The sequence below is a fragment of the Saccopteryx leptura genome, chromosome 2 (genome assembly GCF_036850995.1).
Source record: "Saccopteryx leptura isolate mSacLep1 chromosome 2, mSacLep1_pri_phased_curated, whole genome shotgun sequence".
Lineage (NCBI taxonomy): Eukaryota > Metazoa > Chordata > Mammalia > Chiroptera > Emballonuridae > Saccopteryx > Saccopteryx leptura.
This window is the reverse complement of record NC_089504.1, coordinates 360,498,869-360,516,747: the sequence shown is the minus strand read 5'-3', so window position 1 is coordinate 360,516,747 and position 17,879 is coordinate 360,498,869. Positions and strand designations below refer to the sequence as shown.

The window sequence follows — 17,879 nt, the reverse complement described above, 5'->3', positions numbered from 1 at the left end:
GGTCCATTACCACTGCCTGACCTGAGAATTCACTAGCCCTGGGTGTTTAGACTTTCAGACTTGAAAAGCATCTCTCACCAGTGGTTTCTAAAATCCGGACGTGGGCTAGGAATCCTGCCTTAATATCCATCACCCAGTGCTTCCAATCATAACGTCAGATCTAAGATTCATCCCAGCTTCTCAATGACTCTAAGCGCCAACAAATCAATTAGTCCTGAACTCCTTGCGTCAGGCTCATTCTGCCAGACCGATTTTACAGGTGGGAGAGTGAGTGGGAAACTGGCTTTGAACTCTGTGGTGAATGATGCAGCCACAGAGCTGGAAAAACAGCCTTAGAAGCCCTGAATCCCCGTCCCCTATCAAATGCCCATAAAAAACCCTAGATCATCCTCTGTCACATTATTTATGGGTGACAACAAATATTTCTAATTATATCCATTCACAGCCACAGTCAGTGAATATTGTCCAAAGAGATTGCCAAAAAAAAGGTTTTGCCAAGTAGGTTCCCAGTTAGGACAGCTGAGGTGGCTGCTGTGTTTGCAGAATGGTCTCTATAAAAGTGGGACCGAGATGCCTCTGTCCTGTCCTTCCTCAAAATTCCTTAAGGTATGTATACGTGGACGAGCACTCGGTTAGTTTTACATTCCTGATCATTATTGTTCCCTTAGGGGAGATGGCTACTCTTTCCCAAAGTTTAACTTTTCTTTCCAACATTCCTAAGGATGACATTGTACACAATAATTACTAGCATTTTGTGATTAAATGGGGGGAAAAATAAAAGAATCCACATTCTCTTGTTTGTTTTTTCTTCCAACAGTAGTTGTCTGCTTTGAGCCTGCCACCTTCTCCATCTGGTAACACAGAGGTAAGAGTCATCTATTATTACACTCTAAAGAACAAAGGGATCTCTATATTGCTGTGTCTTAAAGGGCTACCATTTTATATTTTAGTTTAGTATTGGGAATAGGATCTAAGGAGCAGCTGCTTCTTAAAAAATGGCTTCTCATAAAATTCTGACTGTTCAGACCATTTATCCACACAAAATGTAATGATGCTTTTACGTGTTGTTAGAACTTAAGAAGGCAAGGATTGCATGTAACATTTACTGTGCACTACTACTGCAACTTAAACAACAGGATAGAGCAGAGATGGAATGGTAACATCATGTGTTGATCTGAGTCCCAGCTTCTGGGTGCCGGTCCAGGCTTTTCACTGACTCTAGCTGCCTGCTAAGCAGCTGGCATTTCTGTATCTTGAAATAGTGTATTGCAGTAGAATTAGCACCAATGAGTCCTGACGTGGACCTAGGAGAACAGGACTCAGATCCGAGCACCACCCCTTACGCCTCTGTGTCACCGAATGACCCCTTCACCTTTCTGAACCTTTGGTCTCATCACCAGTGAAATGAGACCCCTTTATTCTAGGTGACTGGTAAGGTCTGCCCAGATCTTGTCACCTCTGATTTAAGTCAGGGTTTCTAAGGACTTCTCTCACAGGACCAGAAACATTTAATGGACCTCCCTAATTCGACCTGTTGGGACCTGTACTTTTTGTAGCATGTTAAGTACAGGCGTACTAATGAAAACCTCCTATACATGTAATAACTATTTTAAATGAGTTTATAGTTAATATAGCAGCTATATTCATTTGGAAAATTACAGCAACCATTGTGTGGGAATGTTGCTTGTTCAACTTGAGGCCATTACCACTGAAACAAGCTTGAGGGTCCTTAGGGGCTTGTCACCCACAGGCTAGGAAGTGACTGATTTCAGACATGAGATGGGCAGGGTGACATCCGTTCTGTGCTTTGTGGATACACTGTGTATAGTATTCTCTATGGCAGTTAATTCAAAATTTGATGTGTGTGTGATGTAAACAAAAACACAGAAACTATACACACACACACAATGTGACAATGACATTTCTAGTTTCAAGAAAAAAACATCCTAACATTAAATGTTCCAATGTCTATCCTCTGCAAATGTCTAAATTTCACTGTATTATCAAGAAACACTTAGAAATGTTTACCTGAAACTTATGTACTCTTTCTGATCAATGTCACCCCGTTACATTTGATTTCTTAAACAATTTAGTTTAAAAATAGAGATTTTTACAAGTATGAACCCTATTGATTTTAGAGCTATAGCATTGGCAAACTCTGTATTTGACACTGCAAACTGAGGACGTTCTCACCAAGTCTGCTCCTGGGCAGCTGAGAAAAGGCTGCCGGTCGTTGTTGATGCCCAAGACACTGCTTTCCATACACCAGCTTCCCTCCTGCTCCACAGGGTCACCCCTTTAACTCGGCTCACTCACCGGTCCCTGCCATCAGGCAAGAGGACTCACTTTCTCACAATTAACTTGTCAGTGAGAAAAATTTATTCTGGCTTGAAACTTTATCCTGGCTATCCACTTCAGCAGAGATGTTTAGAGACTTGGTATTTTTTAAATAAGAGGAGGAAAGAGAGATTGAGAGAGAGACCTAAAACAATAAGAATCAGATAAAAATAATCTCTATGTTAAAATCTAGCTAAAAACAAAGAGAAGCATAAACTAAAAATATACAATTGCTATAAAAATTTTATTAAAAATTCAGATGTTTTTCTGCAAGAAACTTGTCAAGTTTATCTTTTGTTTAAATATTTCTGACTTTCAAACAATTTAAAACTGATAAAAAGTAATTTTGACAGGATAAAATAATTTGTTGGATTTTCAGCATTCCTTGTACTTACTTTTGTCTTTAATTACCTAATGGTTGTCAGTTAACCAGGACAAGTATTTTTCATGTTTTCAACCTGGACTACGTCCTTGAAGAACAGAGGTAGCTTTCAGGGATCCAATTTTAGTATCTTTTTACATCCAGTTTATATATCCAACTTTAATGATTTGAGACAGGAAAAAACTTGCTTAAGTAATCTAGTCTCTTAAATAGGTTCATTTAGATTGTAAAGCGATTGTTGACAGTCATTTTCCATTTTTTTGTATCATCACAATGTCAAAAAAAAAGGAGTTTATGGAAAAAGGAAAGACAAGAAAAGCAAGCAGAGAAAGAAAAGACACTGAGCACATTTCAGGTATTGCAAATGTTGCTAATCGAAACATCAGTTCCTCCACATCTCTCAACCTGTACAAAAGAGAAAAATGGAGGCTTAAAATGCCATAAAAATTATGTTTCCAATATAAGAGCTTCAAATCGACGATCAAACCTTTCAGAACCTTTACCTAGTCCACAGCAGTGACCCCGGAAGGCAGGGGTGAGGAGATGAGCATGGGAGACAGCAGCAGGACACGCAGGGTCACCATCCACCTCTGTGTCTTCCCTCTAGGTCCACCTGGTGCTGTGCTGTGTGGCCCTCAGTGAGCTGCAGCCATGAGTTCGGATGCTGAAATGGCCATTTTTGGGGAGGCTGCCCCGTATCTCCGCAAGTCTGAAAAGGAGCGGATTGAGGCCCAGAACAAGCCCTTTGACGCCAAGAATTCTGTCTTTGTGGTGGACCCCAAGGAGTCCTATGTGAAATCAACAGTGCAAAGCAGGGAAGGGGGGAAGGTGACAGTCAAGACCGAAGGTGGAGCTGTAAGTTAAAAAAACAAAGAAAAAAAGCAAAAAGGAGGGAGAGACAAACTGATCCTATCCTACTACTTCGTTGATACACACTGGCTCCTTCTTTTCTTAACAGACTGTCACAGTCAAGGAAGACCAAGTCTTCTCCATGAACCCTCCCAAATATGACAAGATCGAGGACATGGCCATGATGACCCACCTGCACGAGCCCGCCGTGCTGTACAACCTCAAAGAGCGTTACGCAGCCTGGATGATCTACGTGAGTGCCCCCTTCGATGTTACTTTTCCAATATTCCATGTACTGTACCGTGTTAGCTAAAACAAATCGCAGACTTCATTCTCAGACTTTGCTAAGGCAGTGCTATCTCAAGACCAATCATTCGGTTCGGGTTGTAAATTCTGATGTGCTTGAAAATATGCACGTGGAAAGCCATCTACTCAATACCGAATTCGCTGGCAAACTGAGGCGTTTTGTGCAGCAGTGGGTTTTGGAGGGAGGGAGGCAGCAAAATAAATGAAACTATTAAGCCTCACGAGAACCTCAGGCTTGGGTCCCTTTCGATACAGTGCTTAGTTCCCTCACTCCGTAATCCCAGCACAAGTTCATGAGGTGACTACTGACTGAGCAACTTTGTCATTTCCCACAGACCTACTCGGGCCTGTTCTGTGTCACCGTCAACCCCTACAAGTGGCTGCCAGTGTACAACCCCGAGGTGGTATCCGCCTACCGAGGCAAAAAGCGCCAGGAGGCCCCGCCCCACATCTTCTCCATCTCCGACAACGCCTATCAGTTCATGCTGACGGGTGAGCAAGTCCATAATTACAATTTTCATACCCACTTATAAAATATTTGTGTACTGATAAAACAAAATCTAGGGCCAGTACCTTAAGAATAGAATGATCAGCATAAACTTAATAGCACTAATAAACTTAGAGAAATATAGTTAGAATAAAATATACCAGTTCCAAACATATACAGAATTTTGCTTAGATTTCTATGATAAAATCCAAATTAATGCAAATTTCAGTTCAAAGTTAACTAAATTTAGGCATCAAATATGCATTTTAATTCTAGCTAATAGATCATCTCTTCTAAAACATACACTCTGAAATTTCATACTGAGAAGTTATCACAATTATTACATTAAAATTTGGATTAGACATTAATCATGACAGAATTTTGAGTTGTGAGCTAGGTGATTAATAGGACACGAAACTATTATTTATTCACTTGATATTGATAGTTCATTCTCATATGCTAATATGATGAAATAATGTATTACATATTTTATTACATTAAAAGTAATGGAAGTTTAATAGAATAATTAATTAGCCTACCCTTAGCTTATTTTTTAGAAGTATCTTGTGAGAACAGCAAAGCACCAATTGATATATTTTTGTGTGAGTTTACAAGTACTATATGTTAATCTACATACTAAGTTTTTGGTCTTCTTTTAAACATCTTGGTTTTTGGTTTCTTTCACAGATCGTGAGAACCAGTCCATCCTGATTACGTATGCACATTTCATATCTTTTTCTTCTGTTGATTTTGACCCTTGTAATAGTGACTATTCCAGCCTTAGTCTGACTTTTTCTTCTGTCTGGACTTGACAGCGGAGAATCCGGGGCAGGGAAGACTGTGAACACCAAGCGTGTCATCCAGTACTTTGCAACAATTGCAGTTACTGGAGAGAAGAAGAAAGAGGAGCCTGCTTCTGGTGGCAAACTGCAGGTGGGTGTGATGCTCACTTGGGGATGGAAGAACTGAAAGACTTTTTAAAATGTGACCACGTTTTTAGGTAACTTCAGCACCATGCAACCTCAGGTTTAATAACTCAGGAAGAACTTATGAGAATGAAAATGTATTGGTTCAATATGCAAAAGTCCTCACAACCGTTTAATTAGGAGAGAAAATGAGCTTGAAAGATATGGAAATCAAGACCATGTCACTAGAGCGTCCCTTCCCCACAGTTTGTCCCCCTCCTTACTCACTTTAGAAAACCTTGTGCAAAAGTCACAGACTACTCCAAAGCGAGAAAGGAGAAAGTTATTTTAGTAGACTGCAACTCATCTTCTGTGGAGTTTCTTTATCTTTCTTATTTAATTCTCTTAAGGGGACCCTTGAAGATCAAATCATCAGCGCTAACCCCCTCCTGGAAGCCTTTGGCAATGCCAAGACTGTGAGGAATGACAACTCCTCTCGTTTTGTAAGTTTCTTGGTCTTCCTTCTCCTGTGAGAATTAGCACTGCCTCTTCTGTACATCTGATAGCAGTATCTTTTCCATCTATTTGTCCTATAACTGAAGAACTAGTGTCTGCCTATTAATATGTACAATGAATTCTCCTTTGCCTCTTTAAGGGTAAATTTATCAGGATTCATTTTGGTGCCACAGGCAAACTGGCTTCTGCAGATATTGAAACATGTAAGTTAGATATTAGTGATTATCTTTTTCTTTGAGGTATATTTAAAATTTTTTAACTATTTTTCCACGGGGTCCTTTTCCAGTGTGGTGACTGTCAGGAGTACAGGTGTGGGGGAGGTAGAGAAAAGGCTGGGGGGATAGATGGTGATGGATAGAGACTTGGCTTGGGGTGGTGAACACACAGTACAGTGTACAGATGACGTGTTGTGGAGTTGTGCACCTGAAACCTATATAATGTTGTCAACTAGTGTCATCCCAATACATTCAATAAAAAGGAAAAATAAATAAATAAATAAATAAATAAATAAATAAATAAATATATGTGCTTAATCTCCTTTTCTAGATCTGCTAGAGAAGTCCCGAGTTACTTTTCAGCTAAAGGCTGAAAGAAGCTACCACATATTTTATCAAATCATGTCCAACAAGAAACCAGAGCTTATTGGTAAGAAATATCTTTGGTTGATTTCTACCCCAAAACAAAACAAAACAAAACCATAACAGCCCTTCTGATGATCAAAGTAATTCTGTCTATATTTATTTTTTTCCATGTATTCAGAAATGCTCCTGATCACCACCAACCCATATGACTTTGCCTTCGTCAGTCAGGGGGAGATCACGGTCCCCAGCATTGATGACCAGGAGGAGCTGATAGCCACTGATGTAAGTGACACAGACAAAGCAGGAAAAGGCAGATTCACTTTCCAGTATACAACGCTCTCCTCTGTTGGAGTAGACAACAAGCAGAAAGAGTATAAATAGGCAGTCCACCTTTCAGAGTTCCACACCCCTAGAATAAAATTACCCGATATCTCAATGCCTCTGCCCATCAGTATGTACTAGAAAATTTAAATGTCTCTAATAAATGTTAGGTCTTTGTCATTCCTTGGCTGACTCTTTTTAATTTCTCTTATCAGTCATATTTGGTCAATTTTTATACTCCAGTAGTGATGTTTCTCTTCTATTTTATGCCAGACCCTACATCCAAGAATATGAGAATCATAATATTAAAAAACAATTTTTGTAACAGAATATGAAATCCCCACAGTTCCTCTATATTAGATGTAAACACAAAATTTGTTTTGAAAATACTTCTGTGGGCTAATAATATAAGCCTCACCTCCCTATGTAGTATAAGAAAAAATGGATTGTCTATCTGAATAATATCCTTTTTGGGACTTTACATTTATTTTTAGAGCTATGAAGCCTTTACATTTATTTTTAGAGCTATAGATTTTCTCTCTCCCCTCTTTTTTTTTTAAAGATTACTCTGGTTTATATTCTTTATACATATTTTGTGCTTTCTTTTGAATTTCTGAAGTCAATCATCTTTGATTATTAACTTTAATACCAATGGGAATATCCCAACATTCTCAAGATAGGATTTAAAGTTGCTTGCAAACATAATTTTCCTCTAAAACATTATTTTAAGGAGTCTATGAACTATTTGTGTGTCTCTTATATGAGCTCTTACTGTCTATAACTTATTACTATATTCATATGTCCAAATGTGTTAGGAGACGAGAGTAGTAAATAAAAGTATTTTTCTTCCCTGATGCCTGCCTCCATCGTAGGAACCTTTTCAAAGCCTAACATGGGCAACTAAGAAGGTAATCACACTCTAATGAGAAGAAAGACACAAAAATAGTTCAATAACAAAAGAAAGTTTTTCCACAGTGCCTGTTCCCTACATGAACAATGATCTGGTAAAGCTCCCTGCTGGATGTCTCATGGCCAGCTAACCTGTGACCTGTCATCAGAGCGGCACATGGAGAAAAACTCAGATTATTGCTGTTGTCCTCATATTCTCTTCCTAACAGCATCCCTTATGCTCATTAGGGTGGAGAGAGGTTGATTATGTTTTAGGTTAGGACAATATAGGAGAAGAAGGAACAGACAGATTTCTGAGGCTGGAGAGAAGAGCAAGAGAAGCCATAATCAAGAATAGTATGCATTAGATTAGCAAGGCCAGGTTGCTAATGTGGAGAAATGGGAAAAACCACGGCTCTGGTCTTGGCAGAGTGAGTGTGGACAAGTAACATAACATCTTTACTGTCCACATGACTCAATGGGAAGACGGATCCATACCTCCTGGTGTCGCCATGTGGAACAAAATGGTGCTGAATATGAGTGCCTTTTAAAAACAAAAAGGTGTTAGTCAAATATAAGACAAGGTGTGATGAGAAAAAAAGTGGGAGGAGTATCCTGAGTCTTCTACGGTGATAACTGTGCGATGAGTTAAATTCAACTCTTTCCACAGACTGCTGTGGACATTCTGGGTTTCAGCGCTGATGAAAAGGTGGCCATCTACAAGCTCACAGGAGCTGTGATGCATTATGGGAACATGAAATTCAAGCAGAAGCAGCGAGAGGAGCAGGCCGAGCCAGATGGCACTGAAGGTACCACTCCCTATTGATGTCTTTCAGTTAACAGAACTAACACCAGCAGCTCCTCAGAGTCACAGACCATGGTTTCACTTTCTTTGACTTCAGTGATGATGGGAAAAAGTATTGGGGTAAAGAAATGGCTACTACCTGGTGTTTGACGTGACTGGGGCAGACTTGTGAAGATGTGATTTTTGCCCATTCCATTCTTCACTGACTTCACACAAGCTAGTGCTTGTTAAGTGATTAAAACATTTTTTATTCCACATGCACTGGTGGTGGGGAGGAAGCTGTTACTTTTTCAGTCACTACTCCCATAGGTTAGAGTTTCTCAAATTATTTTCATCTGTGGCCCACTTTAGTTATGTTTTAAATATCACACAGGACATCATTTCCCAAATTCTCAAAAGGAAAATTATTAAAATTAGCATTAAAATGGCAACAACTTTGAAGCAATATCAGCAAATGAACAGGTTTGCTACATTGTACATATTACTCTTCAAGCAAAAAATTTTTTCTGTGTCACTCTCACCCATTAAATTGTATGAGCCATGATGGGTCTCACCCTCTTCATCTTGTTCACGCAGTGGCTGACAAGGCAGCCTATCTCCAGTGTCTGAACTCTGCCGACCTGCTCAAAGCCCTCTGCTACCCCAGGGTCAAGGTCGGCAATGAGTACGTCACCAAAGGCCAGACTGTGCAGCAGGTAAACACAACTTAAACCTTAATTAATTTAAGTCACAGGAGATACAAGCATCCATCATTGTTTTCAATTGAAACTAAACTACTTTTGCTCTTGAAGGTGATCAACTCCGTGGGCGCGCTGGCCAAAGCCATCTACGAGAAGATGTTCCTGTGGATGGTCACCCGCATCAACCAGCAGCTGGACACCAAGCAGCCCAGGCAGTACTTCATCGGGGTCTTGGACATCGCCGGCTTTGAGATCTTTGATGTGAGTTGTTTGGGTAAATGAATGGCCTACCATTTGCTTTGCTGAATCCACACTGAAATCCCCCAGCTCACTCAAACGGCTCTTGTTTGAAACACTCAGTTCAACAGCCTGGAGCAGCTGTGCATCAACTTCACCAACGAGAAGCTGCAACAGTTTTTCAACCACCACATGTTCGTGCTGGAGCAGGAGGAGTACAAGAAGGAAGGCATCGACTGGGAGTTCATCGACTTCGGGATGGACCTGGCCGCCTGCATTGAGCTCATCGAGAAGGTTTGTATGACTTTTCAAGCCTTCAAAATGTGCAGAACAAATAGTCCATCTTCCTATGCTTAACTGTAGTCCCAATTTTCAAAGAACAAGCAGTGGTATTTTATGACATACTTGTTCTCTCTGATCAGTTGTGCGGTGTGTCACAAGTGATATTATTAATGAAAAAAGTAATTTGTAGAAAAATGATTACAACACCTATATGTACATAATCACATTTTCCCCTCTAATCACTCCATTTTCCCTCACTATTATTCCTAAATGATTTTATGTATATGCGAGAAAGAAACGGAATTACAGTTAGTCCTGTGATTGTTGTAATGAACTCAGGGAAACCCATGATGGTGTATCGTGCAGGTATCACCATTCATGTGCATCAAGGCAGGATATCTTAAAGGTTGGAAGGTTAACTCTTCAATTGTTTCAGTCATTAAGACTATGATGACTACTGAGTAAACTAATGATGAGTAATAGACTTTTCTATAGCCTTTCTTGGAATATGAGCCATTATCAAGGGGGTAGAGCAATAGCTGTATCAGTTCTGAAGATGTAAAACTCATCAAGCAGTCGTTAAACACTTGCAAATTGGCAGTGAGAACTCATCATGTACTTACTAACACCAAAAAGATGTACCATCATGTGTGAACCCTACCCTAATCAGTGGGAAGAGTAAATGCAACTGCCACGTAGGAAAACTTCAAATACTCATGTCAAAATTCAAAAACTATGAGGAATGAGAGCACAAAAGTAGACTAGATCTGCCCAATTGAGAGAAAAGCTATTTTAATTTGGTGATATAATATCTCTATTACTCATTTAAATTATTTATTCCCCAGTAAAGACATTTTTTTTCTGTAGTATTTCAGTTTCTGGAACAACCCAAATAGTTTTTGGGAGACAATTTGTGACTACAGCAAAATCATCAATGTTGAATTTTATATCAGGCTTTCATATCAAATTTGCCACTTAAGAGAGTCATTCTGCTTACAAAGCAAAACCAAATCAACATCATTTAACTCCACAGTGATGGGAACATAGCTTAGAGTAGAAAGAGTTTTAATGATACAATATGAGAATCACTTTTCTCCTGCACATGGATCATTTCTAGTCATTATCCATAATCTCTCTCTTCTTCATACTTAAGTCATGTCTAGATTTGAGGTGAAGGAAGTTGTATTGTCAATAAGGAAGAAAGTTTTAAGGTACATACATTTATGGAAGAAAGAATTCTGCTTTGAAATGACAGTTTCAGAATTTTAATTTTATACTCTTAACATGAAGTTTATCAATTGGTACAGGTGGATTTCTTTTCTTTTTAAATGGAGTCTTTTTTTTTTTTTAACAGAGCAAACATATTTCCTGTATGTCCATGGTACATGATTGTATCAAATTTCAGTAGTAGAAATGAACTAGCATCTTGCCTATTTAATTTCTTATCATTCCAAGTCTTCTTTTGGAACATCATATTTTCCAGGTTAACACCAAGTACATAAATTATTGGGGCATATTTTTTTCTGAGGGGCCCTGCATTATTATAATCTTTTTTTTTACTCTTAGCCGATGGGCATTTTCTCCATCCTGGAGGAGGAGTGCATGTTCCCCAAGGCCACGGACACCTCCTTCAAGAACAAGCTGTATGAACAGCATCTTGGAAAGTCCAACAACTTCCAGAAGCCCAAGCCTGCCAAAGGCAAGGCCGAGGCCCACTTCTCCCTGGTGCACTACGCGGGCACCGTGGACTACAACATTGCCGGCTGGCTTGACAAGAACAAGGACCCCCTGAACGAGACTGTGCTTGGGCTGTACCAGAAGTCTTCGATGAAGACTCTGTCTTTGCTCTTTGCTGGGGGAGCAGCTGCTGAAGCTGGTAATTTTTTTTAATTGAATTTATTGGGATGACATTGGTTAATACAATTATACAGGTTTCAGGTATACAATTCTATAACACATCATCTATATATTGTACTGTGTGTTCACCACCCTAAGTCAAGTCTCCTCCCATCCCCATTTATCCCCCTTTTCCCTCTTCTGCCTCCCTCCATCTTCTTCCCACTGGTAATCACCATACTGTTGTCTGTGTCTATGAATAATTTTTTGTTTTTACTTAATCTCTTCACCTTTTTCACCCAGTCCTCCAACCTCCTTCCTCTGATAGCTGTCACTGTTCTCTGTATCTATGAGTCTATTTGTATTTTGTTTGTTAGTTTATTTTGTTCATTAGATCCTTCATATAAGTGAAATCATATAGTACTTGTCTTTTTCTGACTGGTTTATTTTACTCAGCATAATACCCTATAGGTCCATCCATGCTATCACAAAGGGTAAGATTTCTTTTTTATTCCTTTGTGTAAATGTACAACTTTTTTATCCACTCATCACTGATGGCCATTTTTAATATCCCAAATATGTTCCTGGAGCCACTAATCAGAAATATACTATTTATCAGAGACAGATATAGTTATAGAAAACCTAACATGAAAATATCGGCCAATATGGATCTAATGAAATGAAGTCTATTTAATAAGGTGGCAGAGTCTTACAATCATCGACTTTCAGAGATAAAATTGACACTATGGATCATTTAGTCCACACCCTCTTTTCATCAATAAGAAACTCAGAGCAGTTAAGTGACTTGTTCACAATCATACAGCCCATCTATACCATTTTAATACTGCTGACTCCTTCAAAGATCCAACTAAGTTAGAAATGAGGAAATTTTTTGTCAGGGCACTAGTGCTTGAGAAGGTAAAGCTCTGTTCTTTTAAGTCACCTAAGACCAGATGTACATGTAACGGTATGAAAGCACAGTTAGCAGAACAGAAGCTCAACGAAGGGACCACGCACGCACCTCTGCCTGTTTTCTGGGGATGTGTGCACTAAGGAGGCCTCTGTCTCCTCGGCATTCCTCCGAGGGACAGACTCTGCTGATTTGAACTAGAGGAATCCCATCCTTTCCCCAAGTCTACCCTTTACTTACAGAGTACTTTTGTTGTTGGTGGTGGTGGTAGTGTTTTCCTGAAAGTTTATAATGTGGATCAATGTTTCATTTTCTGAATCCAGAATTGGAGGACAGGAAAAGAATAAGAATGATACAAATTCATTAGTGCTCATTTAAATTGCAAAGGGAATTTTGGCAGTTGTGCTATCTGTGGATATACTTGAAAGACTGTTGCCAATAATTAGAATTCCGCTATTTTATTTTTTAGAGGGCGGCGGTGGCGGAAAGAAAGGCGGCAAGAAGAAGGGCTCTTCCTTCCAGACCGTGTCTGCTCTCTTCAGGGTACAGTATATTTTTAAATTCAAATAATTACTTTTGTAAAAAATTAAATTATTATAACTTAAATAAATTTTTAAAGAAATCTAGACTAAAACAGAAAAAAAAGTAGTGATGTATTAAAAATAACCTGAAAATTTCCTTAGGAAGATTTTAACAAGAAGACCAACAACAGTGTGTCTGTTCACATCAAACCTAACACTAAATGAACTACATCCTTTTCAGCCCCAGATCTAAAAGATCTGGCACTAACAAACTTCACATGAAATCAAACCCTCGTTTAAGAGCAACCACTGTATTAAGTTACATCTGCTTTATATGACCAAAGTCTCAATATAAATTTTCTCTGATTGGCCGTGCTTGAGAAAAATGTACTAGAATTGACTGGTTTTGTGTAATCTTTAATTTTCTATCTATACTTTATATATATTTCTCTTTGCTATCATTATTTGTTCTTCATGAGACAGCTCATTAAAACATGAAAGAGGAGCACATTAACTACAGATCGGTAGAGACTCTCATGTAAATGCTACTTGAAATTATTTTAAACCTTTTCATATGGCTTCACAGGAGAATCTGAACAAGCTGATGACCAACCTGAAGAGCACCCACCCCCACTTTGTACGCTGCCTCATCCCCAACGAGACCAAGACTCCCGGTAAGAGAGCTCTGACATCACACAGGCCCCAGCGCGCTTGCTCTGGACCAGGAGATGAGGCGTGCTATTGTTCCTTTCAGGGGCCATGGAACACGAGCTTGTCCTGCACCAGCTGAGGTGCAACGGGGTGCTGGAGGGCATCCGCATCTGCAGGAAGGGCTTCCCCAGCAGAATCCTGTATGCAGACTTCAAGCAGAGGTTTGTGTCTCATTATTTATGCCTTTCAATGTGCTAGTCTATATCAAAATTTCCCCATATTTCAAACATTTTTTATTTTTTTTTAATTTGTTTTGCTTACTGATTTAGAGAGATAGAAAGAAACTTTGATTTGTTGTTCCACCTATTTATGCATTCATTAGTTGATTCTTGTATGTGCCCTGACTGGGGATCAAACCTGCAAGCTTGGCACATGGGAATGACACTCTAACCAACAGAGCTACCCGGCCTGGCCTCAAATATTTTTTTAACTTTTCCTTGAACACTAAAATGCAATTATTTGAAAGGTGATCACATAGGAAGGAAGTCTTGGTTTAAATGATTTTAAGTTTTTCATATTTTTGCAGGTTTTACATAAAGCATTGTTTATTTGAATGCAATCTTTTCTCCAAAAATCAATGTATAATTTTGTCAATGACAGCTATCAAGAGTTCTACTTATTTTATTTCCGTGAAGAAAAGCCACATTTTAATACTCTCTTGATTCTGGCAGATACAAAGTTCTAAATGCAAGTGCCATCCCAGAAGGTCAGTTCATTGACAGCAAGAAGGCTTCTGAGAAACTTCTAGGATCTATTGACATTGACCACACCCAGTACAAATTCGGTCACACTAAGGTACCACCAATACAAATTTCTATCCATCAAAACTTCATCTATCTCTTTTGGACTTTTTCATTCATGAAAATGACATATTTAACTTGTTCTTTGCCAAGGTTTTCTTTAAAGCTGGCCTTTTGGGAACTCTAGAGGAGATGCGAGATGATAAGCTGGCTCAACTCATCACACGCACTCAAGCCATGTGCAGAGGGTACCTGATGCGGGTGGAGTTCAAGAAGATGATGGAGAGGAGGTGAGGGAGCACCTGCACCTCCTCCTTCCTCACAGCTTAATAGTTGGATCTAATACAGTCATTACTTTGCTTGAGGCATGGTCCCTTTCCACATGTTTTCATTTGCATTTTTTTCCTTTCCTACAGAGAGTCCATCTTCTGCATCCAGTACAACGTCCGCGCCTTCATGAACGTCAAGCACTGGCCCTGGATGAAGCTGTATTTTAAGATCAAGCCCCTCCTCAAGAGCGCAGAAACGGAGAAGGAGATGGCCAACATGAAGGAGGAATTTGAGAAGACCAAGGAAGACCTGGCTAAATCAGAGGCAAAAAGGAAAGAACTTGAAGAGAAAATGGTAACTCTAATGCAAGAGAAAAACGACTTGCAGCTCCAAGTACAATCCGTGAGTATAATATATTGCTCAGGGCAGCCATATCCTTATCATCTAATCACTACCTGACTTGATATAGAAATCTTTTAATTTAAGTTAAGGTTTATGAATAAATGATTTCCACCAAAACATTTGTTGTAATTGTTTGCCTTTCAAAAATAACAAAACTCAGACCTAAAGAAGCAGTAGATGCAAAGTCACAGATTACATTGTATTTGCTCATATGTGCATTCATATGTTTGATCATCAGTCAGCAAAATCATAAAAATATCCATAGACAATTTCTTTTCTTTATAGAAACTTCTCTTGGATTACAATATTCTTTTTTTTTTTTTTTTTAAATATAATTTTATTTTTTTAATGGGGTGACATCAATAAATCAGGATACATATATTCAAAGATAACAAGTCCAGGTTATCTTGTCGTTCACTTATGTTGCATACCCATCACCCAAAGTCAGATTGTCCTCTGTCACCTTCTATCTTGTTTTCTTTGTGCCCCTCCCCACCCCCTATCCCTCTCCCATTCCCCCCTCCCCCCCGTAACCACCACACTCTTATAAATGTCTCTTAGTTTCACTATTATGTCCCACCTACGTATGGAATAATACAGTTCCTGTTTTTTTCTGATTTACTTATTTCGCTTCGTATCATGTTATCAAGATCCCACCATTTTGCTGTAAATGTTCCGATGTCATCATTTCTTATGGCTGAGTAGTATTCCATAGTGTATATGTGCCACATCTTCTTTATCCAGTCATCTATTGATGGGCTTTTTGGTTGTTTCCATGTCCTGGCCACTGTGAACAATGCTGCAATAAACATGGGGCTGCATGTGTCTTTACGTATCAATGTTTCTGAGTTTTTGGGATATATACCCAGTAGAGGGATTGCTGGGTCATAAGGTAGTTCTATTTTCAGTTTTTTAAGGAACCACCATACTTTCTTCCATAATGGTTGTACTACTTTACATTCCCACCAACAGTGTATGAGGGTTCCTTTTTCTCCACAGCCTCTCCAACATTTGCTGTTACCTGACTTGCTAATAACAGCTAATCGAACAGGTGTGAGGTGGTATCTCATTGCCGTTTTGATTTGCATTTCTCTAATAGCTAAAGAAGATGAGCATCTTTTCATATATCTGTTGGCCATTTGTATTTCTTCCTGGGAGAAGTGTCTATTCATATCCTCTTCCCATTTTTTTATTGGATTGTTTGTTTGTTTGTTGTTGAGTTTTATGAGTTCTTTGTATATTTTGGATATTAGACCCTTATCTGAGCTGTCGTTTGAAAAAATCATTTCCCATTTAGTTGGCTTTCTGTTTATTTTGTTATCAGTTTCTCTTGCTGAGCAAAAACTTCTTAGTCTGATGTAGTCCCATTCATTAATTTTTGCCTTCACTTCTCTTGCCATTGGAGTCAAATTCATAAAATGCTCTTTAAAACCCAGGTCCCTGAGTTGAGTACCTATGTCTTCTTCTATGTACTTAATTGTTTCAGGTCTTATGTTTAGATCTTTGATCCATTTTGAGTTAATTTTTGTACAGGGGGAGAGACTGTAGTCCAGTTTCATTCTTTTGCATGAGGCTTTCCAGTTTTCCCAGCACCATTTATTGAAGAGGCTTTCTTTTCTCCATGGATTACAATATTCTTTTTAAAATTTATTTTAATTTATATTTTTTGACAAAGAGAGAGAGAGGGAGAGAGGGACAGATAGGGATAGACCAGCGGTTCTCAACCTGTGGGTTGCGACCCCGGCGGGATCGCCTAAAGCCATCGGAAAATACATAATGCATATCAGGTATTTACATTCCGAATCATAACTGTAGAAAAATTACAGTTATGAAGTAGCCACCAAAATTATTTTTTGGTTTGGGGTCACCGCAACATGAGGAACTGTATTGCGGGGTCACGGCATTAGAAAGGTTGAGAACCACTGGGATAGACAGACAGGAAGGGAGATGAGAAGCAACAATTCTTTGTTGTGACATCTTAGTTGTTCATTGATTATTTTCTCACATGTGCCTTGAGTGGGGGGCTTCAGCAGAGTGAGTGACCCCTTGCTCAAGCCAGCAACCTTGGGCTTCAAGCCAGTGACCTTTGGGCTCAAGCCAGCAACCATGGGGTCATGTCTATGATCCCACACTCAAACCAGTGAACCCACACTCAAGTTGGTGAGCCCTTGTTCAAGCCAGCAACCTTGGGGATTTGAACCTGGGTCCTTTGTGTCCCAGTCTGATTCTTTCTTCACTGTACCACCACCTGGTCAGGTACAATGTTCTTTTTTTAGTGATTATTTTTATGGATAAAATAGAAGTTATGTTTTTTTTCACCAGGACAGAAAAAATGGCTAAACTAATCATCCTGAAATGTAAGAAAGCTATGTTCTAGAACAAATAAGTGACTTTTCCAAATAACAGAGGTGCAGATTTTGCCAAAAGGCTCCTTTTCCTGATTTGCCTTTCCATGTATGGATATTTGGAGGAAATTTGTTATTATATTTAATCAGTATATTTGATATTACTAACATTTTTATCCTCTTGATTTTTAAAAGTTGACAAGTTAGTTGGCATGTGTTGACCAAATTGGTTGGGTCATTGAAGTTTCTACCTTTTAACAAATTAGTGTTTGTTTGCAGATATAACTTAGGCAAATGAATATATTTCATTTCCCCCTTTAGGAAGCTGAAGGCTTGGCCGATGCAGAGGAAAGATGTGACCAGTTGATTAAAGCCAAAATCCAGCTCGAGGCCAAAATCAAAGAGGTGACCGAGAGAGCAGAGGATGAGGAAGAGATCAACGCAGAGCTGACGGCCAAAAAGAGGAAGCTGGAGGATGAGTGCTCAGAACTGAAGAAGGATATTGATGACCTCGAGCTGACCTTGGCCAAGGTTGAGAAGGAGAAGCATGCCACAGAGAACAAGGTAC

The 17,879-nt window shown here is 39.2% G+C and overlaps 1 protein-coding gene across 1 annotated transcript in view; it reads left to right on the top strand.

Annotated features, from left to right (window-relative positions):
- The first annotated feature begins 557 nt into the window (after positions 1-557).
- Positions 558-17,879, top strand: part of LOC136392595 (myosin-4) — a 28,919-nt gene continuing 11,597 nt past the window's right edge. The window contains exons 1-23 of the mRNA XM_066364879.1: positions 558-606; positions 818-865; positions 3,327-3,574; positions 3,678-3,821; positions 4,210-4,366; positions 5,049-5,076; positions 5,177-5,294; positions 5,677-5,769; positions 5,922-5,985; positions 6,329-6,427; positions 6,542-6,645; positions 8,243-8,381; positions 8,954-9,072; positions 9,169-9,318; positions 9,418-9,588; positions 11,143-11,452; positions 12,792-12,865; positions 13,430-13,517; positions 13,598-13,715; positions 14,226-14,349; positions 14,448-14,584; positions 14,711-14,966; positions 17,633-17,875. Of these exons, the coding sequence (XP_066220976.1) occupies positions 3,371-3,574; positions 3,678-3,821; positions 4,210-4,366; positions 5,049-5,076; positions 5,177-5,294; positions 5,677-5,769; positions 5,922-5,985; positions 6,329-6,427; positions 6,542-6,645; positions 8,243-8,381; positions 8,954-9,072; positions 9,169-9,318; positions 9,418-9,588; positions 11,143-11,452; positions 12,792-12,865; positions 13,430-13,517; positions 13,598-13,715; positions 14,226-14,349; positions 14,448-14,584; positions 14,711-14,966; positions 17,633-17,875 (2,940 nt within the window). The 5' untranslated portion in view covers positions 558-606; positions 818-865; positions 3,327-3,370. The remainder of the gene's footprint in view (positions 607-817; positions 866-3,326; positions 3,575-3,677; positions 3,822-4,209; positions 4,367-5,048; positions 5,077-5,176; positions 5,295-5,676; positions 5,770-5,921; positions 5,986-6,328; positions 6,428-6,541; positions 6,646-8,242; positions 8,382-8,953; positions 9,073-9,168; positions 9,319-9,417; positions 9,589-11,142; positions 11,453-12,791; positions 12,866-13,429; positions 13,518-13,597; positions 13,716-14,225; positions 14,350-14,447; positions 14,585-14,710; positions 14,967-17,632; positions 17,876-17,879) is intronic.